This window comes from Lethenteron reissneri, chromosome 14 (genome assembly GCF_015708825.2).
Source record: "Lethenteron reissneri isolate LAM-NWPU_2019-01 chromosome 14, ASM1570882v1, whole genome shotgun sequence".
NCBI lineage: Eukaryota > Metazoa > Chordata > Hyperoartia > Petromyzontiformes > Petromyzontidae > Lethenteron > Lethenteron reissneri.
In genome coordinates this window covers 12,278,954-12,302,335 of record NC_083792.1, presented here as the reverse complement: position 1 = coordinate 12,302,335, position 23,382 = coordinate 12,278,954, and the positions used below count along the sequence as shown (strand labels likewise).

The window sequence follows — 23,382 nt, the reverse complement described above, 5'->3', positions numbered from 1 at the left end:
ACAACAACAACAACCACAAATACACCAAACCGACTCGAACATAAAACTCCCTCAGCGCGAACGCGATGGTGGCACTTATCGCCTCGTTTCTCCCGCAGAACCCGAGGTACGACGAGATGTTTGTGTTCAACATTGAGCCCAAAGCGATGCAGACGGCCAAGTTGGAGTTACAGGTGGCCACCAGGAAGCCCCGCAAGGAGATCCTGGGGAAGACAACGATCAGCCTCCACAGCCTGGGAGAGGAGGCAACGGATCACTGGCTGGAGCTCTTCTTTCATCACGCCACTGTAAATAAGCTCATTAATAATTCATCCATAATACAGTTTTTTTGGGGTTCGATCGCGTAAATATAAATGTGTCGTTAAACCCGCCACCACCCGACGCAGCCAATTAGTACGGTTTGTCACGTAAACAGAACATGTAAATTCGGTTCGAGTATAGCACACTCTGAGTATGACGTTTCACCCATAATTACATAAATGAAGTGATTTGTAACGTATTGATAGGAGGAAGACTTGATCCACGGGTAATCGGATTTTCCGCGGATAGAGTTGAAGGTGTGGATAATGGGAAGAGTAATTAGGTTTGCTCTGTCTGCTCAGTACAGGTGGATATTTAATGGGAATTGACACTTGAACCAACATAATTTTTTCTTGAGAATCGTTGAGCAATCCGCCCTATTCAACTGTCAGAAACGCCTTCATCAATGTCGAGTCAACAGTCATTGTTACAGTGGCATGAATCTCAGGCCTTAATCTCCCATTGGCCGTTCCACTTGCATTTGGGCCAAACATTGGAATTAGGTGTGTGTTACAACTACGAGCGTAAGTCATTGCCACATGCTCATGGCAACTGTAAGATTGATCATTAGTAATAATACGTGTTCTCTATCAGCTCACTCACCTCAACGTCAGTGCCCTTTGCCCACATGCATCCACAGCCCAGAGGGCATGAAGATTAAATAACTTGCACACGTCTGCCCGATGTCTCTCTGCGTCCCACCCGTTGGTGTCTGCCAACATGCTGAGCGGCAGTTCCCATTATGAATTCAGAAGACATTGAGAATGCACGTTAGCGTTCAGACCCGAGTATCCTGCACCTAACACATCTACACAGTGATGTACAGTACAGGCAAAAGCCATCAAAGTAAATCAGCTTTAATTGGGGTGTTAAAACAATGTTGCAAGTCTCTTAAATTTTCCGCACCCTCCACCTCTTTCCACACAGCAGTGAAAATGGAAACACCACAAATAGTTAGTTGATCGGTAGGTTACATGTGGTGGGAGGTAAAGCGTGGAAACTCCCACATATTGTTTGTGTTTAGTTGTTGTTTGTGTTTAGTTGTTGTTTGTGTTTAGTTGTTGTTTGTGTTTAGTTGTTGTTTGTGTTTAGTTCGTTGTCCTTCCCCCGCACCACGCATGAGCACGGTTGGCTACGTACGGTACGAAAGAAGTTAACACACGTGCACACATCTTCAAAGTCGTCTGGCCAACACGGCAACGTTGTTCAAAGTGACCTCTAGATTGGCTCTGTAGAGTTTGTAGTGCAGGGAATTCGTCTAGCAGTGCTGTGAGCAAGACATTCCAGGGCTGCACCTTTACCGCCAGCTTACTGGCCATCTGGATGAGTGAAAGCACGTGGGCTTTCATGCACGCCAGCTGTCACTCAATTACGATATTCCTTTAGTAATGCAGGCGCATCTGATCCACTACCAAGCATGTAAGGATCACAACACTATCAGTATCATTGTGCAGCAGTGTAATAGGGAATCATGGTAGATTCGTAACATGGGGGCGCTGATACCAACACACATTGGGCCGTTAAACGTTGTTAGTGTCCGTTGACTTGGTGAGTGTGTCCCCTTTGATGGCTCGTTGATATCTCAGAACAGATTAATTACTTTAATTTCAGCGCAATGAGCTTAGAATACAGAGCTGCATTTATTACACAAAATAACCATAAAGCCCTTTAATTCTGTAGAGGTATCCTAGCTTATATCCATAGTATATATATGGCACGATACATCATACTGTCTCGTTACACAGATGCACGATACTCAGTTAATGATATTGCCAATATTTATAACATTGCCAATTTGTAATTTGTTTATTTAAATAAATTAAGCAACGATTCAGTTAACAATCCTTACTCCATAAACAGTCACTTGATTATATAAATGGCTTTTTAATGGACAAGAGGCTCCCTCAAATGAATCACGAGCTACATTTATTGCCCTTTTATTGTTTTCGGGTAAAGGTTTATATTAACGGCCCATCACAATGTCTTATTCAGCAGATGCTTAATAACATATTTTCTCATTAGGGAGGAATTGAGTGATGGCACAGTGGTTAGCGCACTGCGCTGTGAACCCGGCAACCTGAGTTCGATTCCTGGCCGTGGCTGACATCAGTAGCCAGTGATATCTGAGTTCATCCTGGGTGCCATGGGCAATCAACCCCGCTGACTGACGCAGCATGGGGGGGTTGATTGTCGATCCATCCAGCAATTGATTGGCAAAGGAATATAAAGAACGAAATCAATGGGTTTTCTCGCTCCATTTATTTCGTGAAATGCTGATGAGTGCATTCCTGTGCCGCGGGTAACTTTGAAGTCTTATTGTGAGCGCCTGCATTGCAGATGGACAGAGGGGAGCTGTGTGTGTCCAGCTGTCTCGACCTGCAAAAGGACACCCTTACGCTGCACATTAAGGAGGCACGCGACCTCCGCAAGTCCTACTCGACCACCCCAGGCAGTGAGTCACCTTAAAGGAAACGGGCGTGCGTGCACGTATCCACACCCACGCGCAAATGCCTCCACATAACCAGAGCAGCGAGTCTGAGCCTACTCATGCCGTCAGGTGCGCAAGGCAGAGCCAAGTGATTTCCTCATCGAATCTATCCTGGGTCAAGGTGTTTCACATCTCGTATGTCAATATCAAGTGCTGTCGGGTTTGATGTTATGGAATGATGAAATGTCCTTTGTCGCTGATCGCCCTGACCACAACCTCTTTAACTTCGAATAGAAAACCTGTTTTTTTATTCTGTCGTTTTATATTTTGAGCATGTGACCCAAGTTGGTCCATCGTTAACATTGCGCTTCTGCAGAGGATGCTGGTCTATTCTTTGCTCTTTTTTAATGGCACGTGTTGATACAGTACATAATCTGACTGTTTGACGAAACCAATAATTAATGTATTACTTTAGTTTATTGAGGCGTATGCAATATCCCAATGAGACTATTGTCCGATTATTGTGCTCTTGGCAAATCAATAATATGTAATCCAAAAATACTGCATTATTGTTTAGTCGTAATTGTATTACTGTTGTTCATTTATTGTCAGTTGTTCTTTCATGTTGTCAAATGCTGATATGGACATCCGATTTTTAATGATAGATGTTTTGATAGTTGGTTGAGATGTTTATTGTATTTGTGGCCCATATCTGCCTTGAAAAGGAGACTTTTGGTCTAAACGGGCTTGCCCCTGAGTTAGAGGATACAAAATACAACGTGTGATGTCATAAACTGTGCTCTTGAGCATAATTTCAAATATCAACTCAGGGCAATTCAAATTTAATCAAACGGCTCTTGGTACTGCATTAGTTTAACAAAAATACTCGTCGATAACAATATTTTTTTCTCAATAATTTCGGCCCTTTGTTAATCCACTGCTGAATGAAGGCCTTCCAACAATGTCAGTGATGGGTGTCGTTTGGCCATACTTCACCACGCTGAGTCAGTGCGGCATGTCAAATCGGGGGCTCAGAACTTGTTCAAATATCATGGCTAGGAATCAAACTTCGGTGAACGTTTCATCGCGCAAAGCGAACACCACTGCACCAACCCTCTGCCGTGAATTTGTTTGGTAATACTGCATATTATAAACTGACATTTAATCTAAACAATACTGGTTATTGATTAAATATGATTGGAATTGCTTTGGAAGTGAAGTAAACTTAGTACCTTGGACAGCCTGGGTAAGGAGACAACGATTAAGCGTTTGTGCCCTCGCCTTCTCAACGGAGCGTGACGTACACTGTGTAATGCTACCGCAGCATAACACGGAGCTCCGGTGTTGGCTGGGCCAACTGAGAGTGCGCTGCGCTCTGAGGCTGGGTGCGGGGTGGTTTACCTCCGCAGTAAATTGGACGGGAATGTTGCCCGCGAGGCGCCGGCTCCAACGCACCGCTCGAGTCAATTGCGATTTTGCACGAACGCTCGCGCGTGGCGAAGGATCGGGTCTCTCTCTCGTCGGCACAGGGGCGCGTGCTGCGTGCCCTGTGCCCTTCATCGTCACAGTCTTAGCTTTGAAGATTGCTCTCTTCTCATCATTGAACAGTAATTGATTACAAAAAAGAAACCCGAGCTTTTCGGGTGCGCATGGGCAGAAAATGCATTTGAAACTTAATTTGGAGCTTTCGTGACTGCAGGAATTACTCTTTGGTTCTTTCGGTAAAGTCACGTATAAAGAAAAAATAATAAATTAAATAATAGCATACGACGTTTACCCACAGAGAGAGAGAGAGAAAACAAACTTAAAACTTCCCCGTAGAAGTGGTTCAAACTAACCACTGAACAAAGACGGTGACTGCATCGCGCACTTTCAGATGCGCTTCTGCGGCCGTCTGGACTGTTCTTCCTTCTGATATTATGAAGCCACTGTAACTAGGAACTTTTAATATCAATTGAAAACTTGTTTTAAGAACTGCTCTTTGTGTTTAGTTTGTTGCCCTTCCCCCACACCTTCGATGAGCATGGTTGGCTATATATGGTGCGAAAGAAGTTCAACATTACATATATACAATTGACTTTTTAACAATGCGATGTCGCCCAATCAAAAATCGGTGACACGGTGAACGACATTTTAAAGAAAATAACTGGGGGTTCGTCACAACTGGATGAGCTTCGTCAGTGGGTGATTTTAGTTCTTGTTTAATAACCTTCAAATGTAGCTAGTTTATTTCATTTGCAATGTGGCATGCATGGTTTATTCTCAGAGTTTCGGGCCTGTATCGCAATTGCGAAAGGAAAAAGCTCAAGTAGATACAGTTTACAAATGCCTTATGGAAAAAAATGTGTGTTTCTGCATGAGTGTATGTATTCACAGAGTTTATAATTGATCATCCTCAGCATCCCATGATATTCGGCGCTTTTTTCTGGAAGATTTTCCTGTTTTTTCCTGGATGTTTCTGTTGCGCGTCGTCACTTTAAGATGTTCTTTGTTCATGTTTTGTCTGTTGCGGTTGCACCCGAGGCAAGAGCCTCATGGCTCACAGGGCTATGCCTAATGAATTAAACTGAAAACTCAAACTATCTACTGTTTGATGATGGCCACCTGAAGCCATCTCTCACAAGCTTGCGATGCAAAAATCCCCAGTCGATATAGTTTCCAAATGCCTTCGGGGGACAATGCGCATTTTATACTGGTGTGTGTTTACACAGTATGTATTTGATAACGTGTTATACATTAATATTAATAACATTTAAAAATAATAATTTTGAATATCTGAGACAATTTGAAAAAATACATAGAATTGTTTTCGAGAGTCAATTACAGCAAGTATGTAATGAAAATGTATTTATATTTTTTTGCACACGCACACACATGCACACACATGCACACACTTGCACACACACTTGCACACACTTGCACACACTTGCATACACTTGCACACACACATGCACACACTTGCACACACTTGCACACACACGTGCACACACTTGCACACACTTGCACACACACATGCACACACTTGCACACACTTGCACACACACACGCACACACATGCACACACTTGCACACACACGTGCACACACACACACACACTTGTACGCACAATAGATGCATTCGTGAAAGCCACCATGCTCATCGCGGACAACAAGATGGAGAGGAGGCAGACGCCACTGAGTGCCGTGGTACGTGGCGGCGTCAGCTGGAACCACACCATCAGCCTCCCGGCCGAACACCGGCACCACAAGTTCCTCGGAGTGAGCATTGAGCTGCGGGTGTTCTACCGCGACTCGCTCCGCCGGGCACACCTCCTGGGCCAGGTATGTGTCTCTCTCCGTCTCCAGCTCTCTCTCTCTCTCTTTCTCTCTGTGTGTTTCTTATGCCCCAAACAACAATGAGCCCCAACCAAATGTGACCTTTTGCTGCACAATAGCCAAGCGCTGTTTTTTTTGTGAACGTTCAAACCCATGTGCGCCACGGTGAGTGATGCCAATTATATAATCTCAACAAATACTGTACAACTAAATATCCACCGCATCGCGCGCTTTCATATGCGTCACTGGAACTATGCACTTTAAATCTAGATCGAAAACTCATTTCTTTTGAACTGGTTTTGTGTTCAGTTTGTTGTCTTTCCCCCGCACCCCCGAATAGCACAGTTAGCTACATACCGTGCGAAAGAAGTTCAACATACATACATGTTCTAGAAGAGCTAATAATCCGATATTTGGGACATAGAGATCAAGTCTATCCTTGTAAGTAGAAAAATCCTGAAACCGAAAATTGCAAATTTGGGCCCTCCATATAACAAAATGCAAACCGCAAGAGTGCAGCCCTGCAATTGCTTGCTCATGCCACTGCTGGCAGAAAGACCTCCACTAGAGGAGCTCTACAGAACTCATAGATATGGGTGGTGCTCACATTTTACCCCACCACACACGATCCTATAATAAACTGTGGTGAACCCACTTGTACTGCTGAGTGGACAGAGGCGAGAGATTTAAGATAAACTTGCCCCATTGGTTCAACTGCCGCACCGGGAGATCGAACCTTTGACCTCTGTACTGCAAGTCACGTGTGCGGACCAACACACCATATGGCAGCATCTCTCCCTCGGATAAAAGTTGAAAAGAAAAGTGTTTTCTCAGTTTAACACATAGTAGGCAAACGTGACCAATATCATCCATAATAGGGGTTTGTTTTCGTGTTAGATCGTGTAAATATAAATGTGTCGTTAAGCCCAAATCTGGCTGTCACCTGATGAAGCTAGTTGTAATTACTGGTGAAACGTCGTACTCAGATTGTAAATGTTGTGGATTTGCAATGTAACCCCAAAAAAATACCAATATTATGATTGATTTTCTCTTTTAAGCATGGGGCTGCGATAGTTTTTAGTTTTTATCTGGAGGTTCGTGTTTTTGAAAGTGTGTGATGCTAAAGCTGATTAAACGCAATCAAAGCAATCTTTTTTTGAGTTAAACTTTCATGAATATATCATTTCAACACTTTGCTGTGTATGGACACGTGTGTGTTGATACTCTGTTCATGTCTGTGTATGGGTATACATATAATCATATATATATGTACTCGTGTGCCATGACGGCATTCATAGGCGCTTGCTAACAAAACTTTCCCCAACAGTCTTTGTATTTATGTATTATGTACAATTTGTTCACATTTTCGTATGAGATAATATTGTTTTTCACATTTCTTTGTATTCATATGGTAGTTTTGTGTAAAGAATTTATCACGTTCCTTGTAAATATACGGCCAGTGTGTGAGTTTAAAGACTTTGTATGCAGTGAGTAAAGAACATTGAGTTACATCTGGGTTCAAAATAGGATCAGAATGTTCTCAATTGCCTGTCGCCTCTGATTATTGTTACCTTGCACTGGTCTTGCCAGGAGCAGTGAACTTGTAAATTGGACAACAATTCATGGCGAGAGTACAACAGGAATGTACTGCAGTAAAACTTTGCGCACCAGTATGCCCTATGTGGTAGTATATAGTATACCTTTGTGCACTCCATCATATCAATTACTGTGTGTGCATTTGTGAGAGCTTTTGATTGTTGTTCTTTCTCATATAGGCCGCCACGGTGGAGAGATGTTAACTACCTCGCCTGGGATACTGCAGGTCTTGGGTTCAATCCCGACCCTGATGCCTGTATATTTGGAGTTTGCATGTTCTGCCCGTGGTCGCGTGGAGTTTTATCTGTGTCCCCCGGTTTGTTTTCCTCCACATCTAGATACGTGTCTTTAGAGTATTGGGCTGCTATAAATGTCCACATCAATCACTTCGTTGACCTCTCCTTTGCGTCGTCTTTGAAAGAGAGCTTCATTGCTCAGTTGGGCTTACCTGGTAAAATAAATGTAGTTCTAGTCACAGATAGTGTTTGTTAATCTAATGTGTTTTGCTTCCATTCAAGTTTGTAAGGCTCTATACTCTTAGCTTTTTCGGTAAAGTCACGTAGGTAAAAAATGAAATTAAAATTATTTTTATAAATTTTAATTTCATTAATTTCATATGAATCCTTGCAGTCACGAAAGCTTCAAATCTAGAATTTGTAAGGCTCTGTCAATATAGGTGCTGCAGTAGTTTACCCATACTTTGCTTGGAATTCAGGCACCTGAGCTCGCATCCCGACCCAGGGCTAACATGAGTCAGCGAGTGATAGCTCACGTGGTGCTTGGCCGCCCCTCTTTCACTGTGGTGGTGAAGTATGGTCACGCAACTCCCTTGGCCAACACGGTGGGGGCATGCCTTCAACCAGCAGGAGATAAATAAAGAGCTTTAAATGGCATTCTTTAATTGTCTCCATTTGCTTAAGAATGTGAGGGTTTATTTATAACATTTTACGTTACATTTCTTTGTAATGCAATCGTTTTTTTTAAATATTCATATTTATTAGTGGTTTGTCTTCGTAGAGACTTGTTGTTCCTTTGGGCTCTCACCTGGTTATAAAGGACGGAAATAACTTCGGTCAACACCCAGGGTGTAAAAATAATAAATAATAACCCAACCACACTCGTTGTTCTGTTCTGACAGACGAATATATCACAGGGAATACCAGGTTAACGACGCATTTCTATTTACTCGATCTAACACAAAAAACCTTTATTATAATTATTATGAAGGTTTCACACCTGCCTGTCATTTATCATGACGGTAAAAAAAACCAGGGTGGCATTCCTTTCAGTGCATTGAGATAAATAAAATCAGCCTCATGTTGTACATACCACATCAGCCTGTTTTAAAAGCAGCATTGGTGCTCAAATTAAAATGAAATTTAAAGAACTTGTACTGGTAGTGATGTGGGTACAAAACAAAAACAATCGTCTTCTTGGTTCTTTCGGTAAAGTCACATAAAATGGAAACAATAAAAATAATAAAATAAAACATAATAAAATAATTCTCACGACGTTTCGGCCACAACGCAAGCAGCCGTCATCAGGTCTTCACCTGATGCGTTGTGGCCAAAACGTCGTGAGAATTATTTTATTATGTTTGATTTTATTATTTTTATTGTTTCCCTTCTACGTGACTTTACCGAAAGAACCAAGAAGATGAATCCCTGCAGTCACGAAAGCTTTAAATCGAAATAAAAACAATCGTGTTCAGCCATTCATTCAATCCACTGCTGAACGAAGGCCCTCCCCATGCCATGTCAGTAATGGGGGTGGTTTGTCCATTCTTCACCGAGATGGTCACTGGGGTTTGGTGACGGACGGAGAGGGTGCAGGATCGGTTCTGTGATATCACCCGCCACTGACTTTAGCCGTGGCCAGGAATCAAACCCAGACTGATGGGGGCCATCGTGCAGTTTGATAACCACCGCACCACCACTTCCTTCAGGGTCAAGGTGTAACAACGCGGTATTAATAAAGGCTTGAGCAATGCAATTGAGTACGAACGAATACTGCTAATTATTGCATTCAGCACTGAGAGAGACTGCACAGCCAATGCCTTGCAATTACAATTCCCGTGCGCAACTGCCGGTCGTTGAAATCCATACATCACATTGCGAGCGAGCGAGCGCGCGTGTGTGTCTATAATGTGTGTGTGTGGGTAGCAGTAGTGTAGCAGTTCATGCACTGCGCTATGAACCTGGCAACCCAAGTTCGATTCCCACTCGTGGTCAACACCGGTGATGATTACGTGAACCGATCCTGGACCTTTCCTTTCTCGACTCATCCTCAAATGAGTACCTGGTGCGGCGTGTAAACATCTCCACTGGGAAGACAATGACGGCCGGGTGTGGTGTTGGGCACGCATCCCATCGCGTGCCGTGCCAGATTCCTTAGGCGCTCGCTAACAGCGCTTGCTCCAAAAGTTTGCTAACGCTATCAGGGGGATCTTTGTCTTTGTTATGCGCTTTTGACAGGCTGAGTGATCGATACATCTGACGCGCATGTGTCGTGTGGCCAATGCCGCGAGGTTGAAATTAATTCGGCTTTCATCAGTTAAATTGCCCAAAGTGAATGGTGCACGGATGCTGTCCGTCCGTCGTGTCAATTATAAATAACGAGGCTCCGGAACGCAGCATATTAACCTGCCACTTATCATTACTTCAGTATGAACTGGCAGTTCGGAAAGTGAAATATATCATCGTAATTGAATTTATTTCAGCAGGAATGTCCCCGTTAGACGTAGATATCTAATTCGCGCGAGGGTTCTCGGGTACATGATTTAAAACTGTATGTTGAGTATAGAGTATAGTGTACGAATAATGAGTAGTGGCGCTCTCATACGCTGTGGCTTTAGCGTCACACTCCACGGGATGTGAATGATTTGGCTCACTGATTGTGAGCATCATATGTTTGTAAGAGTTAAGCACAATATCTCGTGGAGTGTCGAACTTTAGGCTGACCCCGCTCTGAATAGACCAGTCGCGACCTCGAGGCTGTATTATTGGGGGGCTGAAATTCGTTTTTTGGCTTTTGATAGAAATAGTTATAAGTATGTACTCAACTGCTGTACAGTTGTGCAATATATAATCAGTCTAGCTCTTCTAGAACATCGTTAAACTCTGCATCAGTCACTGAGTCAACCACAATTGTGTATATTTAAAGTATGAGACCTGGGTGCCAGGCAGCTTTGTCTGTTGATGCTGTGTGCATTGCTTTGCTAACAGGGGTCAAGTCAAAGTGGTTTGCTACTCAAACGAGCATGGGGTGATGCTCGTCTTATGTTCACGGCACTGAACGAGTGGTGGAAAATCCACATTCCCACTTGAGTAGGGATTCAATCTACAGGACAAGCGTTGTTGATTCCCTACAAAGCGGTACTTATTTTAGCAGCAACAGAGAAACGTTTTCCTCAGTCAAACCCCAACCGGTTATGGAATTCATGGCCTTCTGATTGCGAGCCACATTCTCGCACCGTTGCACCACCTGGCACAACGATACGTGGCTTAAAAGGGATGATCGCTAAGTTAGTGTGATAATGCCACTATTAATATTCGTACGTCGGGTGAAGCGGTGACAGATTGGTTACCCAAATGCACTCTGAACACGGTGACCTGAGTTTGATTCTTGGTGATGGCGAGCATCAGTGGCAAGTGATAGCTGGGCCAGTTCTGTCCTCCACTTCACCAACCCCGACTGAATGGTGTGGTGAAGTATGGTCAAGCAATCCTTTTGAATGGCATGGCGAGGCTTTAATCAATTAATTGATAAAGAGCTTAAGTATATTACTTATTATGTAATAATTGTATCGTGGGTGAAGCAATGGAGTACTGATATGATGATATTTCAGGAGTCTGGAATAATTAATTCTGTATTTCTTCATCTTCGCTTCTAAACTTAGTCGACACATAAAGAAGAATCCATCATGACACGAGTATTTCTATAATGAACCAATTACATAAGCATACTTTCTCGCAGCTCCCAGTTGAAATGAAACATTTTAAAATATTTAATTGCCCATTAAATGAGTGCTCCATTTAACTTTTTTTTCATTGAGCCGGGTCATGAGATGTGGATAAAACATAATCCAATATATACATCAACGCTGCACACGTGAGTTAAGAAATAAATGCCCTCCACCCCCCTCACCCTCTGAAAAGTACCGAGTACCCTATCGTTGCCCCTACGTGAGTAGGGCAGTGGCACGACGTTAACTACCTCGTCTGGTATACAGGGGGTCGTGGGCCTGATCGATCCCGACCCTACCCGGAGGGCACCTGACCTCGGGCTTGTCGTTCGTGGAATATCTGTACCGGGTTGGTGTTTAATAATAATAATAATAAACGTTCTAAATACTGCAAACGGGGTCTGTGTGGAATGCATCAAAACAGTTTTTATCGGACATAAATTGTCCTACAATGGTGCATTGAACTGAACTCTTACTTACAATGATTATTATGAATGTTATGGCACACGGGTGAACACTCAGCGGGTAAGTGCGTGATGTTAAGAATGCGCCTGCACAGGGAAGGGCAATGATTATTGAGCACCTAGGTGTATTGAATAGGCGGGATGGTATTCTCCATTATTTTCCATCTGTACTTAAAGCGCCCTGCACCAGAGTCAAACGAAACGTGCAAGCCTGAAGGCACGGGCGTGCGGTGGGCACTGTAAATCCGTGCTCGTGGCAGTTTGGGAAGGGATATTGATATTTCACTCTGAGCCTGGAACAATGAGAACACAGTGTGCTGTCATCTTTCGCGAATGTCAAACGCTCTTGTTTATCAGTGGTTTATATATATTTTTTTAAACACCATCTTAAGTAACACTTTATTGTCTTGTTTTTCTGACGGTTATGTGTACGTACATGCTCGTGTATGTATTATGTACTGTATGTTGAACTTCTTTCGCGCCGTACGTAGCCAACCGTGATAATCGGAGGTGCGGGGGAAGGTACAACGAACTAAAATACGAAACAAGCAGTTCTCAAGAAATGAGTTTTCAATCTTGATGTAAAAGTGCACAGCCCCGTTGGCGCGTCTGAGAGCACGCGGTGCGGTGGATATTCAGTCGGTGGATATTTAGTTGTGCAAATGTTATTGCACTGCCCTTGATCCCCGGTCTGCCTCTTCAGATTTACCATCTCCGTTCCACGGCAATGTCGCTCTACGCCCAATCGGCAAGGGAGGTCTGACGGTGGCGTCCTTTCCTCAGGGCAACCCCCTGGGGCCAGGGCATTGGTGATGGGGGTCCAAGCACTAGCTCCCGTGACGGAACAAAGAAGGCGCTTTTAACGAAGGGTACAGAATTTGCCCGGGGCTAGGAGAGTAACTTCAGACGCTGCCGGCTGCACACAGGTCCGTGCCTCCACGTCGCCCAGTAAACAGGCGCATTCCGTGCTCCCCACGGCACCCACCACCCACCCCAGTCAACAACAATGCCCCTTGCCCCCCCCCCATATACATTTAATATCATCATCATCGGCCATGATTTATCCACTGTTGAATAGAAGACTGGTGGGTTATACACTCTGTCTGTTGTCTGAGACCACCTTCACATCAGCATCCATATGTTGGGCCTTTGCTATTTAAATGCGAGCGTATTGCTGCTGGAGGTCGTATATGTTGTGTGTGATTTATTCTGCTAAAATTAATTTGACTCCATCCGCCTTCGACGATCAGAGTCGTCTAAGCCGCACCTCAAGTCGACGGTTCGGTGGCTCAGCGTTCAGAACATCGACCAGGCGCCGGGGAGATCGTGCATTTAGAATCAGTCGGTTTCTGTTCTTCAATATATCTCTCCGCTGAGTCTTTACGATGCCAAAGTTTCGACATTCAGGCACATGACTGATTAGGTGACATGCAAGCACATGACTGATTGGGTGACATTGTTTAACCACGAGGTGTGAGGCGTGCAGCCCCCCTGCAGGGCCAGGGTTGGAGGGAGACTGGGTCCCCTCAAGGCTCACCCCCCTCCACTTCCACAATTTTAGTCAAGTCCAAAAATGTTGGTATTATGTGTAACGTCATCCTTTCCTCATGTACATAGGGGGGTGAAACGTCAGCCTTTCCTCGTATACCAAGTGCGTATGAGAACCAGGGTAGAATGGACGATAACCAATACAGATCGTACGTCGATTAATTATGTTGAGGGTGTAACATTTATTTTAAGTTTGTTTAACGTTGACTGTGTCGTAACCTCTCCCCCCATTTAAACAAGATCACGCTACAGGGTTGGAGTCACGTGGCACTTGAGAAGTCACCGTAGAGAAAGGGAAAAATGCTTAGCTTCACAAAATGCTCCCATATACATCGCCTTATATATGTGCATTTTATAATAGTGGTGTTGATGAATGTGTGAGTTTTTCACTTTATAGTGAGATTCGTAGTACGTACAATAAATGAGTTTTGTAGCATGTAGCATGATGACGATTATGCGAAATACACGTCCAAAATAACCCACATTCTAACTCACCCTATTGGTTAATCGATACAAAAACAAACTATTTTCTGATAGGTACAGTATGTAAAATATCACAGTTCCTACTGTCATCACAGCTTTCTCTGTGTACTGTCACATCAAAATGTGCACTTTGTGCTCTGATATAACGATGCACATTCTGATTTAACTACGTACACTCCTGTACTGTGACACCACAACTTGCTATGGAATTTACTTCAGAAGTAGTGCTGTGATGTCAACTTCCCTGGACTGATCTCTGGTGCGAGTCGTAAGGGTGCCAAAAACATTTAATGTAACTTTTGAATCTCTTTTAATGTGTAACACGGATTATCCCCGTTGAGCCAGTCGCCCAGCTATTTGACAAGGGAGATCCGTGGTGCGTGAGCACAGCAACAATAAAACAAGAACGTCAGTGTTGCAGGGTCCTTGAGGAATATTGACGGTGGTACGCAAAACACATGCGAGTCGTCAAAAACAGTACAAATGTCATATGAAAAAGTTAGGTATAGGTCCACGTAAGCCATATATTTTAGTATAAGAGTGACACGGACACAGCGCAAGCACGTGGGAGCGAGAGGCGCGAGCAGACGTTAGGTACAGGTGCGTGCAGGTAAACTGTGTGTTTTGGTCTAATTGGAAATGCCTTTGTCACGTGACATGAGACTGATGACGCAATTGGAGTGGAGTAGATCAATGTTGGCCGTGAGTGCTTCAGGTGCCTTCCACAAGCGAGCCAAGGACAGCAGCGGAACGTACAGAGATGGGCGTGTGCTGTCCTGTGGCTCTCTCTGATAGGTTACCTTGGCATTTTGATTCTAGTTGACGTCGACCCTGTGTGCGCGTGTGTGTGTGTGACACGTGTGTGTGTGACACGTGTGTGTGTGTGTGACACGTGTGTGTGCGACACGTGTGTGTGTGCGCGTGTGTGTGTGCGAAATCCTGCCAGCGGGCGTTCGACACTTCACGTGGCCTCAAGGTGCACATGGCCTGGCACAAGCGTCGTGGTGACGTCACCGCCACTTAGTGGCGAATGGCGGTTGTTGTTGTTGTGTGTGTGAAGTGTCGAGAATAGTGCACCCACTTGTAATTTTCAAGTTGGTGATAGTCGAGTAAGACATTTCAAAGCCAGAGTCCTTAGGTTAATAATGGATTTGCTTCCTGATTATATGTTACGTGAAATGCACACACGCAGGCCGAGTAATAAAATGTTGTTTCTTATTGTAAATTGGAAATTGACCTTTCCATCAGGAATTCTTCATCAAAGAGTGATGGAGAAGGGACATTGCCCAAAATGTCACCTTTTATATATTTGTTTTCTTTCCTTGTAGGGCAGTGTAATTGACGAACGCCTTCGGTTTTTTCAGTTATTTGTGCTTTGTGCGCCACTGACAATGCAGTAGCGCAAATACAATAGCCACAAGGAGTTATTGTTTGATGGAAATTTTTTAGAAGATGTACAATATAGCACAGTCTCCCGTTTGCAACTCCACCTATAAAACTTCACAACTTCCTAGAACTGTTCTCCGCAATGCGCTTGGAAATAAAAAAAAATAATAACCACACGTTTTCACAATCGTAAAAAACACTCGCTTAAAAGTCGCATCATCTCTTCGATCAAGCACAATGAGCGGAGCAAGTATTTTTTTGTCGTTGTTGTAACCAATAGAAAGTCTTGAGTTACAAACAAAACTAAACATAACAAAAAACTTACCGGCTCTGAAGTTCATGCAATTTTCCGTTGCACCAAAGTGAATACGGTCGGAAGTGGGTTAATTAGCCATGACGCACATATGTAAGCGCCTTCATGCTTCCACAAGCATTCCTTCATGTCCGTGACATTTAGCTTGGTATTGATATGTGGGGCATGCTGAGATGACGTTTTTAAAAATATATTTTGGTACCCAAGCCCAAGGTTGTGGGTGTGGAGCGCTGGCGCTGAATCGTGGGTTGCGAGTTCTCAGAAATGCTGTGAACTCGTTTGTAACCTGTGATATCACCAAGGAGTACAATTCATCATGCAAACTCTGGTCATCCTCGCAGCGGCTTTTGGCTAACTATTGAACGAAGACGGTCATTGCATCTCGCGCCTTCAGATGTTCTTCTGCGGCTGTCGAGAACGCTCTTCCTTCTAATATTAGGAAGCCACTGGAGCTCTGTACTTTTAAATCTCGATTGAAAACAAATTTCTTTACAACTGATGTTTACGTTTAGTTTGTTGTCCTTTCCCCGCAACTCCGATTTGCATGGTTGGCTACAGACAGTGCGAAAGAAGTTCAACATACGTCCAAGCAAATAGGCAGCAGACAGGCCAAGATGGGCGAGAAAGGGTCCCGGGACGGTAGTCCCCAAGACAACATCAGAATCGGAATCTGTATTTATACTGGAGGAATCTGATGAGCTCTAAAGCTCTTTTCACAGATGTCCAGTAGCAGCGGGTCAGAACATGACAACAACAAGCAATATAACATGATAGAAGTGAAAAGTATATGAAAGGTAAGTAAATCACTCAAAAAGACACAAATAAAACTAAACTATTTGATTTTACCAGGTAAAGTCCACTAAGCCATTATCAGAATCAGAATATTTATTCATACTGGTCGAAACCGATTAGCTATGAAGTTATTTTTCACAGATGTCTAATAGGGGCAGGTTAGAACGTTACAACAACAAAAAATACAAAAACACGATGTTAGCTTATTTTATTCAGAAGCGACCTGGGGAGCTTCAGCAAATGTAGATATATATATAAATTTACTGCATTGCTGTATAACTTATAGATTGGATGTAGTATATTTTATTTTATTTAACCAATAACATGTAATAGTTACTACTTGGAGTATACAGTTTTTTTTAGAACACGTTTATTATTTTAATCATATATTTTAATGTAATGGCCATATATACTAAGTATGGGCGTCATGGTGGTGAGATGTTAACTACCTCGCCTGGGATACAGGAAGTCCTGGTTTTGATCCCAATGCTCAAGCCTGTTTATTTGGAGTTTGCATGTTCTCCCCGTGGTCGTGTGGATTGTTCTCCGAGTCCTCCAGTTTTTCCCTACACATTAAGAAACATGCGTTTAGAGTATTTAGCTACAATACAATTCCACTTGATAACCACTTCGTTGGCCACGTTGCTTCTGAAAAATAGCTATATGGCTCAGTGGGCCTTACCTGGTAAAATAAAAGTAGTTTATTATATGATTATATTAGAAAATGTATGTACATACTGTAATGCACTGCGGACCTATATACCAGACGTGATTTGGCGATTCAATTGTGCGCCAAAGAATTAACTATTGTCAATATATTTACATTATACGCGAATGTGCGCAGTGATTAACGCACTGCGCTTTGAACTCTGTATCCTGAATTCAATTCGCAGCTGCGGCTCACATCAGTGGCGAGTGATATTTGAGCCAATTTTGGGTATCCACCCCTCGCGCTCTTTTGACTGCACATTCAATGAGTACTTGGTGCAGTGTGTAAACATCAGCACTGTGAAGACAAAGGGGGCGGGTGTGGTGCTGACTGTGCCACACCTCCCCCTCTACGTTGTGCTGGCCTTCATAGGTTCTCACGAAGAGCAATGGACCCAACAACTAAATTAAATCACGACGTTTCGGGCGCAACACAAGCGTCCGTCATCAGGTGGGAAGGCATGGCCTACTGTTGATGCAGACTGTTTTGACAGTCTGCTGATGCAGGCACTTGATGACGGACGCTTGTGTTGCGCCCGAAACGTCGTGATTTAATTTAGTTTTCATTTATTTTTTTACCTACGTGACTTTACCGAAAAAAAACAAAGAGGATGAATCCTTGCAGTGACGAAAACTTCAATTCTAGAATTGACCCAACAGCCTTTGTTGACGACACGGGGATCTTTTTTTCTGTGACCTGTGAGTGTGATTTCTCAATTGTTATTGTCTCTTGGTTCAAGTCCATATGAAACCCAAAGTGCTGTCATAATTGTAAGCTATTGCAAAAACATTGTTAAAATAAATTATATCTTTTTGAGACCACTTCACCTTTTTAGTTTCTAAAGTTACCCTTACAATAGGATGTAGTTATAGATTTAGAGACACGCGATGATTATGATTAGCATCCTGCTTACGTGCCCAGTTGATGGGCGATTTTAAGTTGCCTTCATGATAGATTTGTGAAACTGATGATCATAAAATAACAAAATCACCAGATTACTTTGAATTTGTCTTCTTGTTTGAAAATCGGATTTTTGTTTGATTCAATGTTAAGTTTTGTCTGTGAACAGCATGAGTTTAATACCAGTCACAGAAAACATTTGCCAACATATATTTTTTAAGCAAACAGACATTGATTAAATATGAAACTTACTTATCATGGCAGTTTTCCATGCTCGTAATGCATTTTATTTTAACAGCACTGCACGAGACAATGCAATTAACAAATTTACACTTGTCTAAAAATAACTTTTAAGGAATATCTTGCGTGCAAAAATACTATTGACGAACACCCCTTTAAAATGTTACTTCTGTGCAGAGAGAGCGAACAATGAGATGTGTGCCTTTGGGTGTACTGCATATGACATCATTGCTTTAGTTTAAATGCTGCATTCTACACCACGTGCACTGCATTTGTTAGGTGTGGGTGAAGAGGTGACACGGGTTCGTGTGCTGCACGATATTCCAGCCACCTGAGTTTGATTACCAGCCAAGGCTAATTGAGTGGTGAGTGCGATCTGAACTAGCCCTGGGCAATACCCCCTTTACCTACTCACAGTGACCAGCATGGATAAGTATACTTATTTTCGTTTATTTTTCCTGAAGACCATTGCGTGTCTGTGCTATTTCTCCCACACTCCCAAAAAGTGTATTTATATCCTACCTTAAACCCTGAAAAACTAGCAGGGTTTTCATTTCCATACGTTGCTGTATGTACATCTATAGATGTCTTCGTTTCGCTCAAGGATATTTACAATCTGCAACTGTATCCCCCGTGAGCCAAATATTGACTGAACCCAGAAGCTGAGTCGGGTTGGGTCCGGTCAACACCTGGATGGGAGACCACCGAGAACACGACTTGGTTGTTTTAAGTGATGTCATTCCTCAGTGAAGGGCCAGAGATAAATACAATGTTTTTTAGTCTTATTTTTACCATCCCATTTGTATTTTATTGGCTTTTTTTCTGTATCTTTTGTATCGCTTTGTCTGCTTCATGAGTCTAAATACAACATTGGCATACATAATGCGTATCTTTGCATGATTTGTAAATAATCAATGAATTGATGCTCTATTACATTCCACCTTGAATTATCAAGAGAACACATTACCGTATTACCAAGACATTAACAAATGATGGCATAAGTAAAGTAAATATTTTACGAGCCTAAAAGCTTTGTTTTGAAAAAAAAAGTGGGTTCTTTCTAGATATATTATTATTATTTATTTTAGTCGTGGGCAGCAGAGAGCGGTGCTGTATTTCTGTGCATTTACGTCTATGCTGCCTTCCAGCCGAGTTTGAGCAGCCTGGTTGAAGTAAGGTAAAATAAATCCTCATGACCATGCATGGAGGAATGACACAAAGGGCATTACAAGTACTTTATTCTTTTGCTCGGCTGTGGTTGATGCCTGGGAGAATAAAAAGATGTTAGTTTGCGGTCTGCTGGCATTCTCGACCCAAAATCTGTCATGGCATGCTGTGTAAAAGAATCCTCCTTATACCAACATATTACGATGACATTACAAAGTGGTGAAATAAGCAAAGTAAATATTTGGCAAACCCAAGTATTGATGTATTTCTAAAATAAGTGTTTTAAAGATATATATATTATTTGCATGACAACATTCTGTTTAGCTTGTTTAAATCCAGTATTAATGGAACACTGTGTTATTGCATAGTACATAATTGCTGGCCTGACTGCTTTAAACAACAGCTTATTAAGAATAATAGAGGTTGTGCTTGTCCACTGAAGACACCTGCTAATCTTTTAGAAAAACATATTTAAGAAAAGGTTTCTAACCTGCGGGCAGGGTGTGATATTTTCATTTCAAGTCATCAACCATTCTCAAAGTGTTTGGCTTGGGTTGCTAGGTGCCTGGTATAAAGCGAGCAAAAATGTATAAATACAATGATGCATATTTTCCAGTCTGTTGAAAATCCACTTCTAGATGAAGGCCTTCGAAATCCGTGTTTGTAATGTAGATTGTTTGACCATACTTCACCACACTTAGCAATGTGGGTTGGTCAAGCTGGAGGGTAGGCCAGGCCTGGTAACAATAGACTTACAAAGAGCACTGAAAGGTACGTAGAGACGAGCAGATCACATCGAGACCCAGACTTACATAGAGATCCACAGATGTGCACATAGACAGTCACATAGATACCCACACATGCACATAGAGACACAGACTCTTATAGAGACCCACATACTTAGAGACATAGACTCACATAGAACACTTGCCACTGATGTTAGCCATGAACAGAAATGGAATTCATGTCACAAGGTTCATTAAAAAACCCCAAAGTGTAAAATGTAATTTATATTTCAGTAAGATTCATTTAAATCAGGTACTTCCATTTATATTTAACAAGCAATGAGTCAAATTACACTTTAAAAAATTGCTGGGAGGGAACAGTTTTAAATGCAATTTAGGCTACCTTTTGAACTGTGCGGGAACAGTGGTGGTGTAGGTGGTGGTTTGCACACTTCACTACAAACCCGGTAATCCGAGTCCATTTCTGCTCTTGGCTGACAGCAATGGCAATGATAATTGAACTGGTCCAGTGCCCCATCTCCTAAATCCACCAAGCCACACTGCTCAGCATCATATTGTATTGTTAAACAACTCATGACCAACACGGAGGGGGGGTCAAGGAGTTTGCATTTGGCAGTGCATTTCCAAAGGACTTAAAATATATTGTTGTATTTATTGTTGATTTTATTGTGCAGTGAATACAGCTCTTTTTTCTTACAGGTGACCCTGAACTGGGATGCAGAAGGCTCATGTTTGGAACAGTGGAAGGAGACCATCAGAAACCCGGACAAAGTCTTAACCTACTGGCACAAGCTGAATGTGCCTGATTCACATAACATCAGATTTTGAAGGGAAAGAAAACGAATCCACGCCCCCCCCCCTCAAAGATAATAACACCATTGTTGGTTCACAGCAGATACATTATGGAACTGGTCTCACAATAAAATATAATGCAACCATTGTGGCTACCCACAAGTATTGCAAGAGGCAGCTCAAAAGAATGTGATGGACCATTCATCCTACCTGATCTGGAACCTAGCCAAACCACGAGATTCAGCCTTTCATTGGGTTCTCAATTGCCAGACACTTCGTCCACGTCATCTAATCCCTCTTGCCAAATCACCCAGAATGCACCCGATCTTGTCAGATCTTGTGAGATCTCAGCAGCTAAGCAGGTTGAGCCTGGATAGTTGCAACATTGGGAGACATCCTAAACAACTGTGCAATAATTACATGTAATTATGAAAGTTCAGAATGTGTAGGGTGTGGCTATGACACGTGTATGCCAAAGCACAGGGAGTGTAATCTCTTATCTCCTTACGACTGATTTGAAGAATATTGTGACAGGCTTACATATCAGAGTAACTTGACTCGTCTCATATCGGAGCTGCAAAAGAACAATGTGCTGCTTGTAATCCCGAAAACTGCATGAAACATTGATGCATTTTACAAAGTACCTCGCGATGATTTTACAACGTGAGCCATGATATAGACACATTCAGACTAATTAGGAGTTGTACGGGGCTGATGAATGTGTTAATGCGCGACTGTTATCTTTTTTTGCTGCTAATAATACTTTGCCTTTGTCAAATTCAATGTTATTATCTTCAAACACAAATGTGTGTTAAGCATATATATTTATGACGAATAGGTTTCATTGGGTAAATTTTTATATTATATATCATTCTATGAATAGGTTATTCGAATTATGTACACATTTTCTGGTAACAGATGCAAGCAAAAAAAAGTGGTCTTTTTCAGGAAAATGTGTTTTAAGGGTTTTTATAAATTTTGCCTTCATCCAGTAGTGGATTGACCGTGACTGATGATGATCGGTGTTGTATTCGAGAAATACCTTTACATAGGTAAAGAACTTACTTATATCAGGCAAGTTGGGTCTACCCTTCCCTGCCAGCAACATAGGTTGGAAATGGTGGATATGCCCACACTTGGCCCTACTGCACTTTTACACTTTACCTTCCCAATTGTGGTCTAAACTGGTGCAATACCAGTTGGTGAAATGTGGCCAAAGTTTTACAGGTGTTGGCCCAAAAAAATGCATCTTCAATAATGTATTAAGTGTTGTACGTTTTAGAAAATTGCGTGTGCAAACAGCTGCATTTGCACACATATCAATGTATATGGGCGAGTTTAAAAGTGGAGTTTAATTAATGTCTTCAGTCTATTAACATAAGATATTTTCTTTTATTTTTTCAGTAATTACATGAGGTGTAAATGTTTCGGCCAAAAATCATATCTGTCTGTCTCCTCTTGTATGATGTTAAAATGTAAACCGTCAATTTCTGGAGGAACATGCAAAATGTGTTCATGCCCTAGCACTAACAGTTTAATTACCTCGTTTAGTTTTGTATGGCTTTCAGAATGACAAAGGTATACTCTATATGTGAAAACGAAAATCTGGTCAATGTAAGTAAAACGGTCTTTCCCATAATGCCCTCATAGTGTGTTGTCTTTATTGATAACTTCAAAATGTCATAGACATAGCCATAAAACTTTGTTTATGATAAAAATGTGCTGAGATGGTACTATTTTGCATTCAATTCCAATGTTTGTTCTGTCTATATGGACAGGACTGAGGCAAAAGTCAGTCCTCATTCTATTATCCAACTTTCCCAGTCTATTACTCTTCTATTAATATTAGTATTCTACCAGGTAAGGCCCACTGAGCTATACAGCTATTTTTTTTATAAGCGACCTGGCCACAATTGTTAGCTCAATAAAGTGGATTATCACGTGGAAATTGATAGCAATGAAATACTCTAAAGATCCACACGACCACGGGGAGAACATGCAAACTCCATCAGGGGATCAAACCCACAACCTGCATATCAGGCGAGGGAGTTAACATCTCACCACCCATCCAACAACATCATTCTTGATTCTTGTTCTCTACCCTTCGTTTTGCCCCTCCGACACTTCTTTAATGAAAATGAAGCTTCTCCTTTTCACAGCATGTCCAATACATTCCCTCTTTCAACTGCTGTATGAATGTATGTTGGACTTCTTTCACACCGTACGTAGCCAACGTGCTA

At 42.3% G+C, this 23,382-nt stretch overlaps 1 protein-coding gene across 1 annotated transcript in view; it reads left to right on the top strand.

The window, feature by feature from the left end:
* The window catches only part of LOC133342403 (tandem C2 domains nuclear protein-like), a 39,750-nt gene extending 16,967 nt beyond the window's left edge, over window positions 1-22,783 (top strand). The window contains exons 8-11 of the mRNA XM_061551557.1: window positions 99-287; window positions 2,638-2,752; window positions 5,840-6,048; window positions 21,050-22,783. Coding sequence (XP_061407541.1) covers window positions 99-287; window positions 2,638-2,752; window positions 5,840-6,048; window positions 21,050-21,178 — 642 coding nt within the window. The 3' untranslated portion in view covers window positions 21,179-22,783. The remainder of the gene's footprint in view (window positions 1-98; window positions 288-2,637; window positions 2,753-5,839; window positions 6,049-21,049) is intronic.
* The last annotated feature ends 599 nt before the right edge of the window (window positions 22,784-23,382 follow it).